At 45.3% G+C, this 23,370-nt stretch overlaps 1 protein-coding gene across 15 annotated transcripts in view; it reads right to left on the minus strand.

Moving 5' to 3' along the window:
* Positions 1–250: 250 nt before the first annotated feature.
* The window catches only part of TRAF3IP2 (TRAF3 interacting protein 2), a 40,131-nt gene continuing 17,011 nt past the window's right edge, over positions 251–23,370 (minus strand). For 6 of the 15 annotated variants that reach the window (XM_023750128.1, XM_023750131.1, XM_023750130.1 and 3 more), the window contains 7 exons: positions 16,548–16,740; positions 13,776–13,954; positions 11,549–11,676; positions 8,008–8,076; positions 6,904–7,020; positions 3,398–3,472; positions 251–833 (listed from right to left, as the gene is read on the minus strand). In XM_023750128.1, coding sequence (XP_023605896.1) covers positions 687–833; positions 3,398–3,472; positions 6,904–7,020; positions 8,008–8,076; positions 11,549–11,676; positions 13,776–13,954; positions 16,548–16,740 — 908 coding nt within the window. In that variant the 3' untranslated portion in view covers positions 251–686. The other 9 variants (XM_023750125.1, XM_023750126.1, XM_014451801.2 and 6 more) reach the window with 9 other exon arrangements.

Here is a 23,370-nt window from a genome sequence, read left to right on the forward strand (position 1 = left end):
ACCCTAAGAACTATGATTCTATTTAGAATCATGGTCATGTGTAGTACAAAGTTGTTTTGTTTAAAAGTTCTACTGCAAGAATAAAGTTTTCACGATTATGTTAAAGGGATTGTTTATCTGGCTTGAATCTTTTAATATAGTCTGTTACATCTGTCTAATATTATATCTAAGAAGCTTTATTGATGGTCCTTGAAGCAGCTGCCCATATTATTATACATTTATATATCTTTGAGATAAGGGAAACACAATGTTACAAAAGAGTAAATGTTTTATTATTTGTACATGAATCCTTTTGGTCCGAGGCCACACAAGCATCTGGCTAACACATAAAAGTAGCCATAAGCAATGGGAGGGTGTTTGTGGCCATTTACATGTGGTCACTTATATGAGCTCCTTGCTAAGCAGTGAGAGGCCCAGAATGGACGAGTCAGACTGTTCGGAGGAACAGGCAGTGGGGATGAGAAGCAGGGAATGCAGAGCAGCCACGCCTCCATTCCAAAGACAGGGTCTGCGGAGGTCTCAGGAGGAAGAATAGGCTGCAAAACAGGTTTTCTGGGGTTGGAGGGCCCCTCAGGGAGGGACTGAACACAAACAGCTGCGAATGCTGCCAGCCAGCCTCAGCTAGAGGAGTGCCTGCCAGAACAGGGTCCAGATGTGGCCGGCCCCAGTGAGCTGCGGCTGGGGTGTCACAAGGGCACCACCTGAAGCGTGGGCAGAGGCCCCCGGGGGGGAGCCACGTACTCTTCCTCTCGGAGCAGCCGCAGCAGGATGTTTTTTTTATTCTTGGGCCAGCTGTAGACGTGAGTGTTCTGTAGCCAGGTGGGCACGTGCTCCTATGGAGAGAGAATGACAGGAGCAAAGGCCATTAGAGAAAAACCTGGATTCCAGATCCCAGGCTCGGTTCCCAAACATCTTCGGCTTTCCCTTCTGGGGCATTTCCTACCAAGCCATCCTGGGAGTTGCAGTGTTTTGCTTTTGGAAGGGGTTAGCATGTGACGTGCTCTTGGCTTCGGGTGCAAGCTGTATATCTCATTATGGAAACCACATGTGCACAGCATTTTCTGTCAGTCTCCCAGGCTACCTGCCCTTTGCATTTCAATGTGCTTTTCACCACCCTCACATAAAAGGGGTAGGACCGAGGTCATGCAGAGTGATTCGAATTCCCCTGTGATTTTGTAAGAAGTATGCCAAGACTTAATCTAATTCATTATCCTTTCACTCCAGCCACAGGTCCAGCCTGCAGTAGAAGGATCCCAGCAGACCTCCATTAGCAGGCAAAGGCAGAAACTGTGAGCTGGGGATAGTGGGGTGCAGTTTCAGACTACCCTCAAGGAGTGGGCATTCTGTTGGGGAAAGACAGAGATTGAATAAGTAAAAACATCTCGTGTGTTCGATGGGGATACATGCTGTAGAGAAAAATAAAACAGAGAAAGGGGATAAGCAGCGCTGGGGCCAGGGTGAATGGTTTGCAGTTTTAAACAGGGTGTTTAGAAAAGAGCGGAGGGAGAAAGCTTTATAGAGACCTGAGTCCAGGCGGATAGAAGAGTGCGCCTGGCTGGTTCAAGGAGCAACCCAGTGTGGCTAGAGAAGAGCGAGTGAGAGAGAGTAGGTGAGGGTCCGGAAGTGGAGGGGGCCGTGTCACAGAGAGCCTTGCAGGTTTTTCTCTGAGGAGATGGCAGGCCTTTGGGGACGGCAGGATGAGCTGAGAAGCAGCACCTGCCGTGTGTCAGGCATCATGCCGGGTATTGATGACACCCAAATGAAAAAGACACAGGTACTGCCTTGAAGAGTTAATAGTCTTATGAGGGAGTCAAAGTGTAAAGAAAAAGAAACTGTTTTCTAGGCAACGGCATACCCAGGGGTCAGGTGGTGGGAGCAATCTGCCCTGAGCACAGGCAACAAAGGGATTGTTTGAAGAAGTTTTAAAAACATTAATAAAACCAACTGAAAGTTGGTCAGCTTTTTCCATCACCCTGCTCCAGTAATTATAAACAATGACTCCCAGTGCCTTTACCCCAACCACACACCACGAATCAAGGTCAGCACAGGGGAAGAGAGATCAGGAGAGGCTAGAGCAGCCATGGGCAAACTACGGCCCGTGGGCCGGATCTGGCCAGTTTGAAATGAATAAAACTAAAAAAAAAAAAAAAAAAGACCGTACCCTTTTATGTAATGATGTTTACTTTGAATTTATATTAGTTCACACAAACACTCCATCCATGCTTTTGTTCCGGCCCTCCGGTCCAGTTTAAGAACCCATTGTGGCCCTCGAGTCAAAAAGTTTGCCCACCCCTGGGCTAGAGACTGGGTAACATGAGGATAAGCAGGAGCTCACTAGACAGATAAGTCAGGGAAGGGCACTGCTAGTAGAGGGAACAGAAAGTGCAAAGGCACAGAGAATGAAAGCATGTGTTCGTGGGAGGGCATGCTCAAAGAGTCCAGTTTGACCAAAGCATAGAATCATCTGCACATGGTGATAGGGAAGGCTGAGCATGTGGGCACAGGCCTGTCGAAGGGGCCTCACATGTCACGCTAAGAAAGGTGGAGATGATCTTGTAGTCTGTAGGAAACCACTATGAAACTTTTGAGCTGGAGAGAGATCAGAGCTACATTCTAGGTGTCCCTCTTTGATGGCAGAGCAGAGGATGGCTAATACAGGGTCAGAGTGGAGACAGGGAGACCAGTAAGGAGATCTTGCAGTGAGAGCCTGGGCAAGGGGTGGAAAGGCAGGCTATTGTGCAGGTTGTGAACTGTGCAACCCTGGGTTCCCATTCACATAAACTGGGCCCTCCCTCATCCCGAAGTCTCAATGCAGTCCTGGCATCCAGGAATGCAGCTGGGCCTGAGCTCAGGGTGCAGCAGTCTCGCTTTCAAGGCTTTACTACCTCACTGCCTTCCCTTTGCCAAGTCATGGCCTCGGGTGTGTTTTGCCCCCATCCCCCAAACCTGCTGGCAAGCCCTTCTGGTGCAAAAGCCCTCCTATGAACCACAGCAAAGTTCACTTTGATAATTGTGTAGATTTAATTCCTGTATTCTACAGCTTTGAGAGCTGAACTGTGTGCCACAAAATACTTCCGTGGAACAGCCAGCAAAAAAAGTACACATCTTGACTTTTATGTACAAGAGATAAGAAGTATCAGATGAACAGTCTGTTTTTGGCTCATAAGTTAAAACACAAACTACCTCTTTGTGTGTAATAGCTGTTCAAACAATTAGGACAGCGATGGTCTATCAGATAACACTCTCTTCATGCTGCTGAACTGAGTGGTGCAACTTGCTGATCTTTCTAACACTGTTCTTTAAGGAGTGATAGAATTGACTAGGTTTTCCACTTAAAATCCCAGATAGCAAACAAAGCAAAGCTTGAATTCTGAGGGTTTTTTTGTTTGTTGCTTACCTTCTTAGCATTTGGGAAGAGCACAGGGATGAATCTGAAATTCATACTTCCTTGTTTTATAAACTCGATCTGCATCTGGAAGAGAACAAATTCAAGGTTTAATTTCAGGAACGAGGATGAGGAGTTAATGTACAGTACCCACAATCATACGAGCCCACAGTGCCTTTATTCTGATTTCCTTGAGTGCCTCACCCTTATAATTTGAAGCTCTCCCCATTACACATCTATGCCATTTACTCATTCACCAATCACTTATTGAAGGCCTAATCAGCGTCACGCTCTGTGCTAGACTTTGTTTTAAGGATTAGGATTGGGGTCTGCTGGGCTGGTTGGCGTCAGCTCACAAAAGCCAGATGTGTGCCTCTTCCCAGTTGTGTGTTCAGTGTCTTCACATTGGTAGCTTGAAATTGGCCATCGTGAGAGTAGTTATACCACAGAAATGGGAAGATGCTATGAATCAGGGTTTTGTGTGTTTTTTTTTTGGTGGGGGGAGTTAAGGGTGAACCAGCTTACCAGAATACTGCTGATACAAACAAACCCTATCGGCACAAAGCCAGCAGTTTTGTGAGCAGTCAGAAGGTAAATTACCAACCACAGTGCAGTGTGGAAAGTGTGAACAAATTGCTGTGGAAGCCCCAGATGGGGGCCATCCATTCTACATCAGTTACAAGGACAGTTACAAGGGAGGTGTCATTTGGATGCTGGAAGAAGAATGTGGTTAGACAGGGGGAGAGGGGAAGGACGTTCTCAGCATAGAAAAGAGCCTGAGCAAATGCCCAGCGTGTGGCAGCAGTCAGTGGGTTGGGACCAGCAGGTAATGCCCTGCAGCTAGAGCACAGAATGGGCTTGGAGGTGAGGAAGGCAGGCTGGGGGGTCAGCTGTGAAGATGTCTGACTTCCAAGCCTTAGGCTGCCCACACCAGTTCCCATTTGTCCTGACACTGCAGTGGCCCAAGGAGCTTTAGCTGCCAGAGCTCCATCAAAACCAGAATTTTCAAACTGAGAGGAGTCAGAGTCTTCCAAATCCTGTGACCAGCACCAAGTTTGCCGGCTTCTGATGACAAAGAGAAGAGGAATTATGCGTTCCAACTATTTCATCTTCCAATTGATTTTTATTACGGAGGAGTCTTTGTCGTGCATGGAATAAAAACAGAACCGAGAGGGACGTGCCAGTGGCGATGGCTCGTTACTGAATTCACCAAAGAAACCCCTCCTAAACTCACACCCGTCCACACTCACGCTTATTTGCGTACACGCCCAATCATACAACACACAAAGCATCCACAAGGTGTTTTCTCAGAACCACCTCCCATTGAGAAGCAGACGACGCCAAAAGCATGTTTTAAAGTGACCGAAGCCCTGCGCCCCTCAAAGCACCAGCCACATCAGTGCAGACACGTGAGAGGAAGGGCATAGTTTACTTGATAAGAGTTAAGCACTGGGTGCGTTCCTGACTCCCAGGGCACTGGACACTATAAGCTTGTTCACCAGGCTGCTCCGCCTGTGGAGGGGCCACCGGCAGGAGTGCATGTTTTTTGCCCATATTTCCAGATACTGGCTTTGTGTGCAGTCCTGGCTCTATGACTCAGCCCCTCCTGGGCACCTCTTCACACCCTCTGTCCGGGAGTTTGCCGCTGCCTGGAGGGGACCAGGAAGGCTGCCAGGTGGGCAAAAGGCAGCCCCTTCCTTGATGAGGGAGGGCCCAGGACATCGTTGCCCAAGACACTGAGTGTGATAATCTGGCTCGTAGCTGGGCGGTCGGACAAGCTCCGGGCCGAGCTGTGTTCCTGCCCGGCACTGTAGCACTCCAGCAGAGCTCCACAGGTTTCCTCGGGACCTCGCGGGACCTGGAGCCCTTCCCACACACCAGCTGTCCGCTCGGGACTGCCCAGTTCCTAGAGATGCAGACAGGACATTGAGTGCTTGGAGGCCACGCAGACAAGTAGCAGCAGACAGCCAAGGGGTGGCAGCTCCCAGGCCAGCCATGACCTTTCAGGGCAGAAACGATACTTCTCTGGGCCCTGCCCGGGGGCTGTCAGACCCGGAGAGAATGGAGCAGGAGGGAGACGTGCCCCCTGACTCCTCGGCCTTCCTCTGTGACCGCACCACCTTGCCTTGGTGTTTACTTTGGGTTGGTTCTGAGCTCAAGTATGTGGCGGGCACTTGGTAGAAGAGGAGACAGAGACCCTGAAGACCCAGATGGGGAACACCCACCTACCCTGCCTTTTTCCTGTGCTCCTGATCCGCAGGACAGACCTGATTTAAGTCAGTGTCCCCAGAGGTAAAGCTGCAAGGCCCCTGCCGGCCTGCCTGCCTCCTGCCTTGTGCTGCTCACCCGTTCCATCGGGACCACTTCTGCTTCCTGCCCATCCTCCTGGCCTCATCAGTGCCCATTCCAGGTGCTTGCCCCCTGGGGAATGTTAGGACTGAGATGGGGCTTACAGGTTCTAGTCCAGTGATCTTCAAGCCTTTTTCAAACTCAGAATCTTTGGTAAACAAACAAGCCGGAGAAAGGCAGACAAGCTGTGTCTGAGGTGGGGATAGAGGCCCAGAACACCCACACCCCCAGCACATATGAGCACGCAGTAGGGACTATGGGAGCATCTGACATCCTGGTCAAGCGTGACTGTCTGCACAGTATCTCTGTAACTGCTGAAAGCAGGGAGACTGCTTGCCCGTAAAACAGCCAGTTCTAAAGCTGGGTGTTATTTTCCGTCAGAACGTTCCATCAGATGCTGAGTAAGTTAACTCCCTATAAATGTCTCCCCCTGGTTTTGGTTTGACCAGACCCCATAGTTCATGAGCGATGAAGAATGGAGACATGGAGGCACAGAGAGGTTTGAGCACTTGGCCCATGGTCACACAACCTACACGTGAGGAAGCTGATTTTGAACCAACCGCACGAGTCCTTTTCACCAGGCTACTCTGCCTCTGTGAAAAGGAGGGGGACAGGATATGACACCCCACAGGAGCCCCGCCCCTCACTGCCCGCCTGTCGATCCTCCTAGGCCCGTGGTCGGCAAGCTTTGGCTCGCGAGCCACGTGCGGCTCTTTGGCCCCTTGAGTGTGGCTCTTCCTAAGCCTTAGGAGCACCCTAATTAAGTTAATAACAATGTACCTACCTATATAGTTTAAGTTTAAAATATTTGGCTCTCAAAAGAAATTTCAATCGTTGTACTGTTGATATTTGGCTCTGCTGACTAATGAGTTTGCCGACCACTGTCCTGGGCCTTCACACTTGGTAAACAATCAAACCAGCAGAGCTCTGATTCCAGAATCGTGGAACTTAGATCACGGATCCCTCTGCCCTTGTTACTGACAAGAGCACTGAGTCTCAGAGGAGTGCTGAACTGCCCAAGGCCCCAAAGGTAGCAGCCCCCCACTCTCCTGCCTGGGCTTCTTCACCGGCATCATGCCTTCGCTTGGTCTCTAGTGGGGGACAGGCCTTCACAGAAGAAAGAGCCCGTCTCCAGCACTGGCGAGGTGCTGTGGGCCGTCACCACTCACCATGCGATGGATGTACTTAGTATGTAAGCCGTGCTCATCCTCGTCCAGCTGCGACTCAGCGCCTTCCACATCCTGTTTGTATTTGGGGCTGATTGCTACGATTATCATCACTGTCTTCTGTTAATGAGAGGGAGAAAGCATGTTTATGAAAGTGTAACGTGCGGTCCATTTGGTGAAGGCAGGCTGGAACCCGGCCAGCAGGGCTGTGTGCATTGTCTGACACAGTGGGGGTGGAGGGCTGGGCTCATTCTCCGTGAAAGCACTGGCCTCGCTCAGGCAGACGGCTGTCTCCCTGCTCCCCTCTGCCTCCCGCCCGGCTCCCTGAACACACCCAGAGCAAGTGGCTCTGCGTGGAGCTCTCCTAAATGGATGCGGTTTTGCCCACCATTTTCCACAGCCATCACTAACCCAGGGCTAATGAAAGCCCCAACCACTAAGTGATCTGCATCTTGGTGGAAAGACTCTGCAGCCCCAACGATGAAACGCCCTCCCTCCCGCAGCCGATCGAAGCTGCCAGTGACTGCGCCCTGACTGCCCTGCTGGTGGCAGGGCCCGTGAGCAGGAGGACCAGACTTTCCACACAAAGCAGATGCCAGGCTGCACACAAAAGGAAAAGCCCAAAGCTCCAGCCTGCTGAGACCTCCCCACCCGCTCTCTCCCCCAAAGCAGCAGCTAAAGCGCCCACAGGGACATGCTGGCAGCAATCAATTTCTATCTTGTTGAAGCACAAAGTGCCGGGAAAGCTCTTCAGCCCAGCCCTACACAACACTTGGGGTGGTCTTGGATTAAATTGAATTCTGCCTCTCCCTCCCCACTCCCGCCTTCATTTCCTCCTTCCCTCTTCTGGTCAGAAAATTGTTTGTTCTGATTGTTATCAACCACCTGTGTCTGGTTGGACTGTTATTTCCTGCCTGTGCCTGTCCAGGAGGGCGACCCCATCCTTCCTCTCCAAGTCTTTGCACGGCTGCCAACAAGGGAGGCTTTGTTGGGACTTTCTCGGCTTTGGACTTGGTGGGTGTGCCAGAGCTTCTTTCATAAAATAACTTCACAAGCTAATTGTCTTTCTCACCAGAAAATAAACTCAGGATTTTGAAATGTACTTACATCTCTAAGGTAGCGTTCCATCCACTTAATGATATCAATGCCTCGGATTCTATCCTCAAAAATGTCAATCTGCAAGGAAAGATGTGGGAAGCAGCTCTTAATGAGAAGCTTTATCTAGATGCACAGCAAGAGAAAACACGAGACTATATGCATTTAAAATAGAAAAAGTTACTCATGCTTTTTGCAAGGAGGAACATGTAAGTCTAAAGAAAATACAATTTAAAAATGTTCCCTATTTCAACATTAGTAGGCATTGAACTATTTAATACCCATAATTAGGATATACAGGCATGCATCAAAATGTGTCTTTGCCTACACAATAATTATGTTTTAAAAACCTGAGAGACATGGGCAACAAGTTGGATGTAAGCCAGTAACACACAAACCATATATATATATATATATATTTGAAAGGAAAACATGATTCTGGAACATTTTAATGGCTACATGGTGTGCAAGTATTGAGATATAAATGTGGTGCTTTACTTGCATTAGCCAGGTCATCATTACTGTATTATGTCCAGTTTCAATCTATATGTTTAAAAATGATTGCATGAAACTTGGATCAAATCCAAGGAATAGTCACAAAAACAATTACTAAGATGGTGGGAAACGGTTTATGATGAAAATCAAGAAGTAGACCTCTTGGGCCTTGAAAAGACATATAAAGTCTCTGAAGGAGTATTGGAAGGGGAGAAAAGTTAGTTGTCTTCTGTTTTACCGTAGCCTGAATGTCAGGCCGTTCTTGGGCTCAGACCTGTCCTGCAGCCAGAGGGTAGGGAGTGTGTACAAGGTGCTCTTGATTGGAAGGAGGATTATGTGCTGGAATGGGTGACTCAGGTCCAGTGTCCTGAGGAGGTGTTAGTTGATTCAGCCACACCACTTGCTCCCAGATCAGTTGTCTTAAATGTCATTCCACTATTTAGGACGGATGGGGTCAGCAAGCTGTCCATGGCATCTACAATCTCGTCTCACCTCTCTCCTCCCCAAGTGCCCTGCCCTGGCACTGTACCGAAAAGCACAGTGCTAGCCCCCTGCTCTCTGAGTCCTCCCTGCTCTCTGAGTCCTCCCCACACACTGACTTCCTCCTTCTCACCTCACCAAACTCTACCCCATTGTGACACACACATTATCGTAACATTCTTTCATTTACTAAATGTCTCATTTATTTCTTCAACCTGGTCCCAAGCTTCCTAGAACGAGATAATGCTTCATGTTCACCAAACTGGCAGATACATATGGTACATAATGCGAGCTCAGAATATGTTTCTTTACTGATGGCACATTAAAAATGACCATTTGCTGCTTTAAAATGTCTGCTGTCCAATGACTTACATTAAGTAATCTTGAGAAAGCTTTTGTGACTCTCTGTTACTGTGTCAGCAATCCATTTCTGTTCTACAGGACAGAAGCCCCATAATGTTGGGGCTGAGAATAGACGGACAACTTGGCTCCACTCTTGGTTCTATGATTGGCTTCTGCACTTCCCACTTGCATGAGTTTGGAAACATTAGTAAAATTCTCTAAGTTTTATTACCTTCATTTGTAATAGGTGGTTAATAAATGTACTTCCTAGGGTGGTTGTGAGGATTAAAATGAGTTAACATGGAAAAGGCATATCATAGTGCCAGGTGTGATGTAAATACTCAATAAGTGATGATAATGATTATCCCAGCACCTAAATTATTCCCTGCTGTGAGCTGGACATTCCAGGAGGCACAATGTACTGGCTATCTTCCATTTGTCTCTCCAGATCTCTGCCAAAGTCCACAGCTCTGTCAGGCCAACTTTTCCACATGGCCGCTGTTATGGGCCAAATTGTACCCTCTCCCCCCGAGATCATGTTGAAGTCTTAACCCCCAGTGCCTCGGAATGTGAATGTGTTTGGAGATAGGGGTTTTAAAGAGGTAATCAAGGTAAATGAGGTCACATGGGTGGTCTTTGGTCCAATATGACTGGCGTCCTTACCGGAGGAGAATAGGACACAGAGAAAGACAGAAGAAGACAGGCCAAGGAAGAAGCCTCAGCATGAAATCAATCCCGCTGACGCCTTGAGCTTGAACTTCTAGCCTCCAGAACTGTGAGGAAGTAAATTTCTGCTGTTTAAGCCTCCCAGTCTGTGGCACTTTCCCTAAAGCAGCCCTAGCAAACCACTACAGCCACCCTTGCTCAGGTTGCCATAACCACTGCTCCTTGCCTCTTTAGACCTAGGGGTGGTAGCAAGTCCCTGCTTTTGCTGTCCCAGGATATTCCCAAAAGAGTCCCTTTAAAAAACTCTCCTTAAATTACCCATGAAGTTTTCTCACCACTGAGGAGGTCTTAGTGCATCAGTCTAGTAGTGAGCCGCCAGGACTGGGCTCATGACTCTACCACAGGGCTTCGCAGAGGTGAGGTCAAGGAGAGATCTGAATTCTGCCTCAGCAGCCTCTGGTTGTTTAGGTCATAAAAACCTGTCCTCTTCTCCCAGGGCAATCCGTATGCTTATTTGGAAATGACCAAAAGTAAGACCTTTTCTGACATGTTGGCCTTATGTCCTGTAATTTGACTTTATGTCACGGTTGCCACAGCACTTGCTTATTCCAGAAATGAGAAATTGAAATGTTGGTCTCTAATATAGTCATGAAGTTGGAGTGTATAAATTGTATGCTTTTTTTAAACTTTCAAACACTTGTATTTTTTAAAAAAATCATAGAATAGAGAAAAAATTCAAGTAAAAACCCTTGTTAAATGATGTCAGATAATCTTGCAAATGGACATTTTTATTTACTAAGTGTTCCCTCCTTATCCATCAACCTTCCTAGCCTTAGACATTCCCCTTAGTTTTTTGCCATGCTCCAGAATTCACTGTCACTGCATACCCAGAGCAGGCCTCGGGGAGGAAAAGAAGTGGCCTCAGTGTTTGAGGAAAGCCAGCCTTCCACGTAGGCTCCTGTGATGTTTTATTTACTGTCAAGAAAAGCTTCCATGGCTTGAAGCGGTGGCAAGGCACTACAGGGGGACTTGAGGAGCGTGTGCTTCCTGAGATTTCTCGGGCCAAGATCACAGTGGACCGCAGGGCTGGGTTGTCTCCCTCCCTTAGAACCAGACCAGCCGAGAGCCTGGCCCTGCGGTGGAAGCATCGCCGCTGCATCGGGTGTGGGATGGCAGCTGTGCACGGCGGGGGCCCAGGCTGCAGGCTTCTGCCTCAAACCCCCCAGCACAACAAAGGACCCTGTAAAGTAAGCGGGGGAAGCCTGCCGCCTCCTGCAACAGGAAGCACAACCGAAGCGGGTGAAAGAGGGCAAAGGGACAAAGTGCAGCAAGAGGCTGGCGTTTCCTTCAGGCCAGGGGTCAGCCGCGTCTGGGCTCGGCATTAACACCCTTCGGGCTGCTCAGAGGTTCTCGCAGGGAAAACATGCTGGAGACTTTAAAATCCAGAAAATAATTACCTAAATTCATAAGCATTTAGTTCATAATCATGTAAATCAAATCATTTAGTTTAAAACATCGGCAGCTATTTATCATTTGTCTCCTTTTGTGCTTTTTCTTTTCCTGTACTCACTTTAATGGTTTCAGTCTCCTCTTTGGATACAATACTTACTGCAGTTTGAAAGCCATTTACCAGCAAAAAGTTCACGAATTTCACCACCTCCATGGCTGTGTCCACAGAATAAGTGATAAAGACTTTCCCTAAGAGAGATTGTTCACATTTATTACAAACTAGTCAAATAATATGTATATTTTGAACAATACATGTAAATTGTATGCAATGTCTTTTGTTCTTCTAGAATAATAAAGGGAAACCTCTGGGTGGGGGTTGGCCTAAGGGTCTATGCCTGCAGCAGTGTGGACTGCTGTCCTCAGGACATAGATCGCAGGCCCAAAGGAGCAGGGGGTCTGTCCCAGGGCGTGCAGACTGCTCATGGTGCATGGAAAGCAGAGGCACAGGGGAGAGCGTGGGCAGGCTGAGCCAAGCCGAGGAGGTCTTCTGAAAAACCACATGATGCATTAACAGAAAATCCGTCACCCAGAACCTGCATGTCCTTAAAATCAGGACACCACCTGGTTTCTTAGAGACACTTGGCACTGTGCCTAAGGAATGCTCTCACAGCAGGCCAAGAAGCTGAGTCTTGCTATGGGGCCACCCTGTGGTGTCCTCCTTTGATCTTGTGATGCTCTCTGCTGCCTTGAACGCTTGCTTGACAAGAGCAAGTGAAGGGAGAGGGAAAATGTTCCCCCTCCCTCCTTCCTCCCCATCCACTCAGTGGTGGGCGAAAGGCCAGGAAGTTGGAGTAGACTAAAGCACAACTCAGAAATGTTAGTAAAATCTCAGTAGCTTGAAGGAGAGTCACTGCCTCTAGGCGGTCCAGCTCTCGGCCTCCCTCGCGCCTCCCTAGGTCAGCCTAGGGCGGCAGACGGTATTGTGCCTACACATTTGACCCAGGCAGCGTGAGAACCAGTGTTTTCTCAGGCTTACGCCTTGGGGAAATTATCTGGCTAGCGTGTTAATATGAGAGATGAACAATCTCTCTGTGTTGGTTTCTAGTCTGGAATGAACCCGCTATATCTCAGGAAGCCCCTGGGGCAGAGGGTGGAGAAGAAAGTGGAGCTGGAGACAAAATATGAGTCTTTTATATTAATCTATGCTTAGGCTCTTGTTTTCTGAAACCCGCCTCTCAAATGGAAGTGTGTACAATGGTCATATTGGCTCTTTTAAGCAGCCAGGTATATTGATGGCACTCAATTTCTTTTCTTCTCAACACTTTATATTCAACAAATTCCTATGTAATAATTTTAGGACTCGCTTTATGAATTATGGTAAAACAAATATGATCTACAGACTGACACCAGGCTTATATCCTATGCAGGGTAGCATCCATGCTCCAGAAATGCTCAAAATTATAATGTAAGACTTTAAGGAGATTAAACATGTTTTTTTTGAATGAAAAACAACACTGGATCATTGTATTAGAGATCGTTCAACTTCTAAAGGACTAAAGAGCATAGATCCCCAATAGGAATTAGTACCAATGCAAAAGGCTTAATTTTCAAGCTTGGTTCAAAGAAGTGCCTAGATTTAGACAGGACTTCCTAGAATTACCTGAGCTTCCTTAGCAAGCACAGCAGGATATAACAATTTCACAAATAGTGGCTGTTTTCCTAAGATTCGTGGAACTTACTGTCCTGACTGACCTTAATATGAGGACATTTTGGTGATATTTCAACATTTTTGTTTCTGACTGCGAAATGTGGAAAAAGAATTATCACCTGACACGTAGTCAAATATTTCTTTTTAAAAAAAAGGCTTAGTTTGCATTTGGTTGTAAGGCAGCATGGAGAATGTGAGACTGCTTTTTTCCCAATAAGACTGCTCATTCCTACAGGAAACGACCTCGTTCTTGATGGCTGCTGCTAATTTATGGTGAGAAGTTAGGTTCCTGGCCAATACCACGTGGGCATCCAATCAACTTACTCAGGGACAAGTCCCCTCAAGAGCATCATTTAGAAGAAGGAAAAAGCATCAGGGTTATTTGTTGTTGGAGTGAATGGTTAAGAAAACCTAGTGATAAGCACTTTATGAGTACCTCTGCTAGTGTGGGAATCACCAAACACACACATACAAAATGCTGGTCACTTTCTTAGCAAAAAGCAAAAAAGTAAATTTTATTTACTTGAAAAATATCCAAGATAATGGATGAATAATCATGAAATACTCTCAAAGTATAAGACCAGAGAAGGAGGAGGAGGAGGGAGAGGAGGAGGAGGAGAAACCATTGCAAACTACTTACGTAATTCTTCTGGTAAATTGCTTATTTTCAGAGTTCCTCTGGCTGGAGGGTTACTAGGGGGTCTAGGGACAACAGCTGGAGACGGAGCCTGGGGACCCTGTGGTCTCAGTTCGGCAGGACACTCCAAGGACTCCTCAGGAGCTCCAGCTCGTTTCGGTGGCTGGTTATACGGCTGGTCCCTGGAAAGGAATACATGTACAACAATAAAATTTTCATTTTCAACAAAGGTGCACCTTGAGGAACAGGAAGGCTTTAAGAACTATGGGAAGATACCAGTGAGCTATCTTTCTCCTCTGCTTCCAGTTCTTTTCTGAGCCAGAGGGACAAGGGTTGCTCATGAAGTTTCGGTCAATAAGCTATAGGGCAGGTTACCATTTGTAAGGGCCTGTGCTAGGAGTCGCATAAGAGAAGCAGAATTTGATTTCTCGATTCAAGGACTGTCTAATTGGGAAGATGAGTCTCATGCACAGGGCTGAGGAGGTCACCAGTAAAACATAATATAATGGTGGTGCAAGGTTGGTGTTACAGGCATTCTGATAAAAAGGACTTTTAGCTCATGATAGATAACATCTGATTACGTATCAAAAAGTAGAAAAGGCCATGTAGCTTTAAAAGTATTAATGTTGTTAACATAGGAATGAAAATCTGATCCTGAAGATCCTTTCAGAAAGTTTCTACCACTTGGTTTTGGTTGCCAATATTCCCACCAACATTCTGCTGAGAAGAACCATGAGACACACTCATGTGAGATTTGGAAGCAGAGGAAATGCAGGCTGTGCTTCTGCTATACTCCTGTGGCTTGTGCTCTGCAGTGTCAAGGCCAGGGCATGGGCCTCCGGTGTGGCCAGTGCAGATCTAGCGGGCACTGAACGCATCAGTAGCTGCAGTGCTGGCGGCTACCTGGTTCTGGATTGTACTATGCAGTGTGGCCATGAGTGGGGAGCTCCATAGCGACGGTCTGGTTCTCTGCCTCTCTGACCCTCACACTGGAAGCAGCCCCTTTGGTGTCCTGGTCTGCGGTGTTGCTCTGGGATCATTCCTGGAAGCCCAGCCTAAAGTTTGCTCCTTCAACCCAATAATGTTGTAAGCACCCAGTCCCCAAGGTAAAGCCCTTCTGCTTAAAATTGCTAGAGTTGTTTTCTGTAACTGAATCCTAACTGATATGGGGACTAAGTTTTTTCCCTTTAAAAAAGCTCTGATTCAAATGTTAACATTTAAAAATCGAGGTAGTGGGAACATATATGTTTCTATTTGTTTTGTGTTTGAGATTATTTTAAAATTTTAAAAATGTTTTGTTTTGATTACAAAATCTATGTGTATATGCCATTTTTTATATGGCTTATTGCTTATGTTTTCATATTTTTACCTAAAAGAGTAAAATATGCAAGAAACTTTATACAATAGGATTTTAAAGAAAATGACACAGAATCCAAACTATACTATATTTCTAAAATATGAATATTTGAGGAAGTTGTTTTTATTCATCCAGAGAAAAATTCTTATAAAATATGCCTTCATCTAATGGGAATCTAATTCCATATCCCTTTTGCATTAAATAACTTTATGCCCAAAGTTGTTTGGTTGTTATAAAAGACAAATGCTCATCTAATAAAGAAATCTTAAGGCCTTGATAATATTAAAAAAACTTCAATGAAAAAACAAAATCATGAAGAATAATGACAGAGTAAACGTTCTGTATTAATGTTCTCTTTCAAATTATCAGGAAGAGGAGAATTAGCTTCATTACCTAGGCTTATGCTCCATGACCCCAGAACAGCAACGTTAAATCTTTTTCATCTCGCCCTAACTGGTTTGGCTCAGTGGATAGAGCGTCAGCCTGCAGACTGGAAGGTCCCAGGTTCGATTCCAGTCAAGGGCATGTACCTTGGTTGCGGGCACATCCCCAGTCGGGGGTGTGCAGGAGGCAGCTGATCAATGTTTCTCTCCCATCGATGTTTCTAACTCTCTATCCCTCTCCCTTCCTCTCTGTAAAAAATCAATAAAATATATTTTAAAAAAATCTTTTTCATCTCATGGCACACATAAACTAATTACTAAAATTCTGCCGCGATCTGACAAAAAATTGTATAATTTTGATTCATTCACACTGGACAGCTATTATTGTGTTGCCTGTTGTTGGTTTATTTGACAATCTAAAGGAAAAGAAGTCTGTGCCCCTGTAAATAGTCAGGTTGTGCATGTTTTAAAAACTCTTGCGGCACACTGGTTGAAAACTGCTGCCCTAAAATGATCAAATAAATCGAACGAGACCATAGCAGGCTTAAATTGATGTTAGAAAAGCAATTACTCTGTGCTATATGTGCAATTCTTCTATAAATCTAAAATTATTTCAAAATAAATGTTTATTTTAGAAATTATTATTCTTCCCCTAATCAACACCAAATATGTTTCATAAAGATGCTTAAATTTTGTTTTCCTTAGAATTTTAGATATTTCTTCTGTAAAAGCTACATTTTACATTTTACTTAATACTATTATTTGAACTGAAGGTAAAAGAAGCAAGTGTGACTTAGCATCTTAGTTAGCATCTTAGGAGACTTTCTTTCAAGAAATTTTGAACAGTCATCAGTGGCTTTATATGTCTGGTAAAGAGATTCTTGTCAACCAGCTTCCGCTTCCTTCTGACCTGAAAAGTCTGTGTGGGGCGTTCCACTGTGTGGCTTGGCCACTAACCTGGGTAGTAAACCAACAGAGTTTTATGCTCTCGATTGCATTGACAGCATTTTTTTTAGTTGGTTCTGTAATACTCACTGATATCTCAGGAGCCCTGGGGAGGAATGGTCTCTTTGTGCGGGCCTCTCTTCTTGGTCCCAGGGGCTGGGATAATTCAGAATGATCTTCTGCACAGGGTGTGGGCCTCGCACGCTGGCTCCAGGTAGGGGCTGTCCAGGTAGAGCCGGTTGGATCACTTGCTGGTAGGCTGCTCGAGGGTAGTCCTGGCCATCTGTAGGAGAAGACAGCCAAGCGAACAAGGAAGACTGACTCTAGTCCCTTCGTGTGAAAGGAGAGGTAAGCTCAGTGCAATTTTTTGTCTTGATACCAACTGAGGGTTCCAGATATCAGTTACCACCTCTGTAATGTTTGTCATATTTCTGCACAATCATTTACTCGATAGTTTTCATTAAATTGAGTCGTTGTGGTTTTGTTTTCCAAAATAAAAACATCTGTGAAATCATGAGTCTGGTGCTCTAGTTGGAAAATGCAAAGCACCATCCAGGCCCCCATTTTAATAAGTTACTTAGGATAATCCAACCATGAAAAACCTCCCCCACATCACCAGAACCCAGAGCCAGGAGAAATTGTCCCCATAATAGATAAAGAATCACTGCTCTTTCCTTTTCTTTCCCCAAGTGAACACGGACACACACACACACACACACACACACACACACACACACACACACCACTTTCTCTTACCAAGAAATAAATGAATGAAAACTTGGCTCATATCTCTGGGAAGCAGCCAACCAGTTGGCAATACCACCCAACTTTCTTGGTCGTTTCGTGCTAAAGCCTACGTGCACTTGAGGCCAGGGCGGTTAGAAGAGGGCAGGGCTCAGCACAGCCAGGGCTGGCAGTGCCTTATGTGAATGTGTAACCTCGGAGAAAGTTGGTCCCAGCCCAGCCTAGGAGCAGCAAGTCTCAAGGGAAGAAGGGCAGCTTGTCCAGGTGGGAGAAGAGCACGGAAGGCCAGAAGAGGGATGCAGGGAACCCAGTACAGGTGAGAGAGGAAAGCTCTGAGGGAACTGCCCAGGCCCAAAGGGGCTCAAGTGTGGGAAATCTGAGAGGAGGATATGCCCAGCCTCTGAGGAGACTGGAGAGAGCTACATGGGTAACCCTGTAAAATTAACCATGAACGCCTCCTGTGAGCCAAGCATTGCGACCTCTGCCCTCATAAGAAGTTGGATATCTAGGAGGCATAGCAAGTTAGGGTAAGAAGGAACCTGTTTCTCAGAATATATGAATATATATCTTTATTCATTTTCTGATAATAAAAGTAATAATCGAGTTTTCCCACTGTCGGTAGGATACAGGCAGGGATGTCAAGTGAAATCAAATTTGCAAGCAAGCAATACAGTAACAGACAAGGTAGGTTGGAACCAGAATGTAGAGGGTGAGAATATGGCTAATGATTGAATTCTTAGTTCAGTAGGTAGTCAGACGCCATTCAAGTTTCCAGGGGAACATCCAGGGGAATAATGCCCTCAAATACGGAAAAGAAGACAAACAACCTGTGTGTTCACTAGTGTGGCTCCCTTCAGGTCTCCGCTGTCTGGATGCAGCAAACTTGCCTGTGTGGCCCTGGAAATGTGCCCAAGCCAGTCACTTGTGGTCAGATTCCCTGGATTCAATCTATTGTCTGCTTTGACCTGACACTAGCAGGTCCTTCCTGTCATGTGTCCTCTGGCAAAAGTGACTATTCTCCTCCAACCCAGGTTGTCTCCTGGCCCTGACTGTAGCCTTTGCCCTACAATTGTTTAGGACTGGTCATGACGTTAGGGGCTTAAGAAAGAGGAATAGGATTAAAGGGTCTATCCCAGCCTCCAGCTGATAAAGGAGACCATGATTTGAGAGCATCTCTAAGAATGGGGAGATGGGACTACAGAGACCCCTGTGTTCTAGGACAAGATACACTAGGCAGGTTTTGCTTTTACAGCTTCCCTGGGCAGGTCAGATATATTCCAGGGGTCCAGATGGCCAATTGGAGTTTTAGGCCAACAGGGAGGTCACGACTGCTGCTCCTTTCCCCAGCTAGAGAAAGCATCCCTGCCATCAGGCCACCAGGCAGAAGCCTGCCCTGCTTGTAGATGAATCTGGCAAGAATGAACCATTTACAAAACCAGCTGTAGGTACAACCAGGCTGTCCAGAGATCCCATTGCACTTAAAATCCACCCCGCACGATCCGATCCCCGTCCTTCTAGGTCTTATCTCCTCTGATGCTCTCACATGCTCACCAAGCCCCAACTACCATCATGGCCATCATTCTTCATCTTAAACACCCCAAGCTTGTCCCCACCTTTGGCCCTTGAGTTGGCATCCTCTCTGCCCAGAATGTTTTTGCCTTGTATCTTTACAGATCAACTTCTTGCTATTCAGGGCTCAGAGGCTCGGATATCACCCCTTCACCCAGTTGCCCTACCCTACCCTACCCCCACCCATTTTACTTTCTCCATAGCACTTAGCATGTGTTTGTGTAAGTAAGCATGATTGTTGTCAACTTCTTGTCTGCCTTCCCTCCTAGCATCCTGTGAAAGCATGGACTGTGTCTGTTTGCCATCACGTCTCCAAGCACAGTGCTGGCACCAGGAGATGCTCAATAAATGAATGAATGAAGACTAAGCAGTTACAAAGCCAACTCCACACACACACACACACACACACACACACACACTGAAAGAGAAGCCATTCACCCTCTGCCTGCTAGGTCTTGGGTAATCTAGATCAGCGGTCGCCAACTGGTGGTCTGCGGACCACTGGTGGTCCATGAGGTCCAAAAGATTGGTGACCACTGATCTAGATCACTCTCATTAGCTGTCTTTTTTTTTGGTGTCTCTCTCTGAAAGTAGGAAGAAGAAAGACAAGGTAAAAAAAGAAAAATTGCCTGGCTGGCGTGGATCAGTGGTTAAGCTGTTCGATTTCCTAGTCAGGGCACATGCCCGGGTTGTGAGCTCGATCCCCAGTGTGGGGTGCGCAGGAGGCAGCCGATCAATGATTCTCTCTCATCATCAATGTTTCTGTCTCTCTCTCCCTCTCCCTTTCTCTCTGAAGTCAATAAAAATATTAAAAACAAAAAGAAGAGAAACTTTGTTAGTGGGCTTGAACATTTTTAATATTTGAAATAATGTTTGCTTCTAATATCCATTAATAAGTAGCTAATAATGTTTTATTTGCTTTAAAAGGACTACCCAGCTCTAATCATAAGGCTTGTTTCTTTTCCAGAAGGCGGATGTTAGTGCTGTTAATCAAAAGCCTTTGAATCCAGGTCATATGATCTCTAACAGATTATTTCCCGCACAACACGTTTTTGTCTCATAGCAACAAATCTTATCATTAAAATCACCAAGGCATGTGGGCTAAGTGTTTGATTAGCTGTAACTTTCATTTCTGAAATGGCCACCTACGGTAAAAACTTAAACTGGTTTATGTGAGCAGACAAAATGATCCACCTCATCTAGTTTTTAAATTAGGGTACTGACAGAACAGTCCTTCATGCTGCCCTTTGATTATTTAAAACAAAGAAATATTGAATATGAGAGGGAATAGCAAATACAAGCTTTCCCTCTTGTAAGTGGAATTTGGTTTTGTCTGGAATTTGGCTGGTTGTGTAGGAAAGTTGCTAAATAAAAACTATGCTTAGTAGATAGATGAATATCTTTCATTGCTCAAATTTTGATAATATTGTTTTACTATTTTGACAGAGGCTTACTAGTTTAGGTGAGTACTATATATATAATAACGGCTAACATTTATTGAGTACTTGATACATGCCAAGCACTGTTCTAAGTTCTTTGTTCAGGATTATAGAGTTCAATTTTCTGTTTTCCTAATGAAGTTTAACTTAGAATCAAATCCAAATTCCTTACGATGGCCCTTGCATCCATCATTGTCTAGCATATCAAGTCTCTCCCTGCTCATGCCGCTGCAGCCCTGCTTTCGGTACCTTAGCAAGCTCCTACTTCCTTGACCTTCTCATCCTTTAGGTTTCAACTCAGATGTGTCCTTCTCAAAAAAAAATTCTTGCCATCCTGTCTATTAATGTCTCTTCTAACACCTAGTTATTTCCCTCATAGCACTTACATTTATTTTATTTGCTGATTTCTATTTCTCTATCTCCCCAGTAGACTGTGGAAGACAAGCCCATGTGTTGTAGTTACCAATGTACACTCAGTGCCTAGCGGAGTACTTGGCAAATATTCATTGAATAAATTAATAAGTGAATGGACAAGTTCTGATTCCAAATCCCAAGGACCTCCCTCCATTCGCCCCTCCCCCATGAGACAATTAGAGGCGGCCTTTTCAAGGCTTGATATCACAGGAGCTCTCTCATGCTTAGGTCTTGCTCCTTTCCCCAGGAAGTAGGGAGCAGGTTTCTTTGTATTCATTCAACAAATATTTATTGATTTTCTATGGCTAGACCCTTGGTAAACACAGATAAATAGGATACAGTTCCCTTAAGTAGCTCAAAATAAGTAGAGAGAAAGAAAATCTGTGTGTCTGTAGGTGTCTGTTTTGAAACACAAACCCACACTTGTTAGTGTGTGAGGAGAGGCGTGCCAGTCGGCAGCCACCTACATGGTAGACTTAAGAATTACTGCCCCAAAATATCTCCCCCACTAACTTGTCCCCAGTCTAAAATTTCATCAAGAGTTTATTCTGTGCGAGATGAAGAATAGAAGGTGGTGGGTGGTGTGATAGACAAATGATTTGTTAGCATGGCAACGCCTCGATTCTGAGGCAGTCTTAATCACAACACACACCACAAATCTTACAATCATAAATGAGCGCCCAGAATGGTAGGTTATTTGTCAATCTTATGACCCTCTTGGTCAGAGTACACACAGTCTTCACGTTCCTGGGTTTTTACCACTTGGAATTTTTAAGCCAAATCCTAATGAGGTTTTCCACTTATCAGACAAAACATTCAACATTTTTCTTCCTTATTAAGAATGGATTAGAAGAGTTTATGAGAGAAAAAATAAAATCTGATTTTCAAGTTGTCAAAAAACATCATGATATAATGCAGTTTAGCCAGGAAACAAAAGAGCCAGCATAAACTGTTACAGGAACGCTCCCAGCTATAAGCAGCTGTGGTTCCTGGAGGGCAACTCCTTTCTTGATCATTTCTTCCATCTGGTTTGTCTTTTCCTTACTTGTATTTGTGCGTGCATTCGAACATGCAAATAATCACTTTTCGGGGGTCCACATGAGCAATAGTAGGCATGTGTCCACAGTTTTATTTTATTCGGTCTCCTTAGTAGGGAAAGCAAGAATTTTATAGTAAAATAAAGCCTCTTTAGATTTAATACATTATTTTTTCTACTTTATTTGTATTATGGGTTTCATTTAATTGCAGTCATGATCTCTATTCTGGTGACCTTCCCTGGAAGGATTCTCGGGCCGTCATCTCCAAAGGGGGGTGGAGGGGAGGGGTGGAGAGACAGGCTTATTTCCACTTCTCCACTTGCTTTGAAAACTTTTTTTTTCTTAACATGAAAGGGGAGACCAGTAGCCATTTTTGCTTTAACTTGCAAAGGCTAAGATATGCCATTTGCGTGGTGATCATTATTTATTTATATTTTCATTAACGGATGAGGAAGTAATGCTCTTCTAAAGCTGAGTAGAACCACGTAGCCATGGTTTCCAACTGCACAAGCATCCCTTAGGTGAACAGCTCCTTTGAAGTGGTTTTGTTGGCAATTAAGTGCAGTTACAGCCCCGACATGAAACTAAGCATTGTACACATGCTTTGAATACTTAAAATCTGTACCAGCAAAAGGGATCTGGAAGTCGAGGAGCTCTCTGCAGAGCTGTGCTGCAGGATTTTAATTTAAATAACAGTAACTGAGAGCTGCTAGTTATTCAGGGCTCACTATAAGCCAGCCACTCTCCTAGTATCTTTAATACATTACCTCATTTAATCCTCACAGCAACCTGGCGGGAAGCCTTGGCTATTGGGGCGGGGGGACGTCTCCTAAAATATTCGGGGCTCGCATTGCCCCACAGAAAAACCCTAAGCCCTGGGCATCCTTGACAAAAAGGACCCAACCCTGACCCCATTCCCCATGATCCAAGCCATATGCAGGGTGAATCAGGGTGGGCCTGTCTATACACTCTCATTTTCCCTTACGTTTCTTTTTTCTCTCCTTTATTTATTTTTAATTATAAAAGTAATACTTGCTTGCTATAACAAATGTAGCAAAAGTACACGAAGTTAGAAGGAAAATCTCCCCCTTTCTTCGTAATTCCCCGTCCCCTTCTCCCATGATCACTGTTAACGGTTGGGGCCCGATTTTTTAGTATGTAGTTTTTAAACACACACAGTTTTTTAAAATAACATGTATAGAATCTACACTGCATGCTTTTCCACTTGATCTTTTCTTTTAAATGTCAGAATGTGTATTTTACTCTGTAATAGGAGCCTACTAGTCCACTGTATGTTAGTCACAGATTACTCATCTGTCCCCTTATTGATAGGCATTTTCGTTTTTATTTTTACTCTCATGCAACAAGGCTTTACCAACCGTCCTTGAGCACGCATTTTTACCTGCTCGCTCGGTGTTTCTGTAGGTTCCCACAGTGAGACTGCTGGGCCAAAGAGGAAGCACACTTAACTTTTGTGGGACTGCCTTCTGGGAGACTGTACCCATCGCACTCCTACCCAGAGCAGATGGGAGTGTTCCCTTCTCCAAAACCCACTAACACTGGATGGTGTTCAAGGTTTTTGAACTATGTACACCTCATTTGGGAAAAGGTATCTTTAAAATTTTTGCACATATAAACTTTTCTTAAATTTAGTAACGTTAAGCTTGGTTTCATATGCTTATTGGCCGTTTGTATATTTTCTGTGAATTG

Source organism: Myotis lucifugus, unplaced genomic scaffold (assembly GCF_000147115.1).
Source record: "Myotis lucifugus unplaced genomic scaffold, Myoluc2.0 scaffold_11, whole genome shotgun sequence".
NCBI classification, from domain to species: domain Eukaryota; kingdom Metazoa; phylum Chordata; class Mammalia; order Chiroptera; family Vespertilionidae; genus Myotis; species Myotis lucifugus.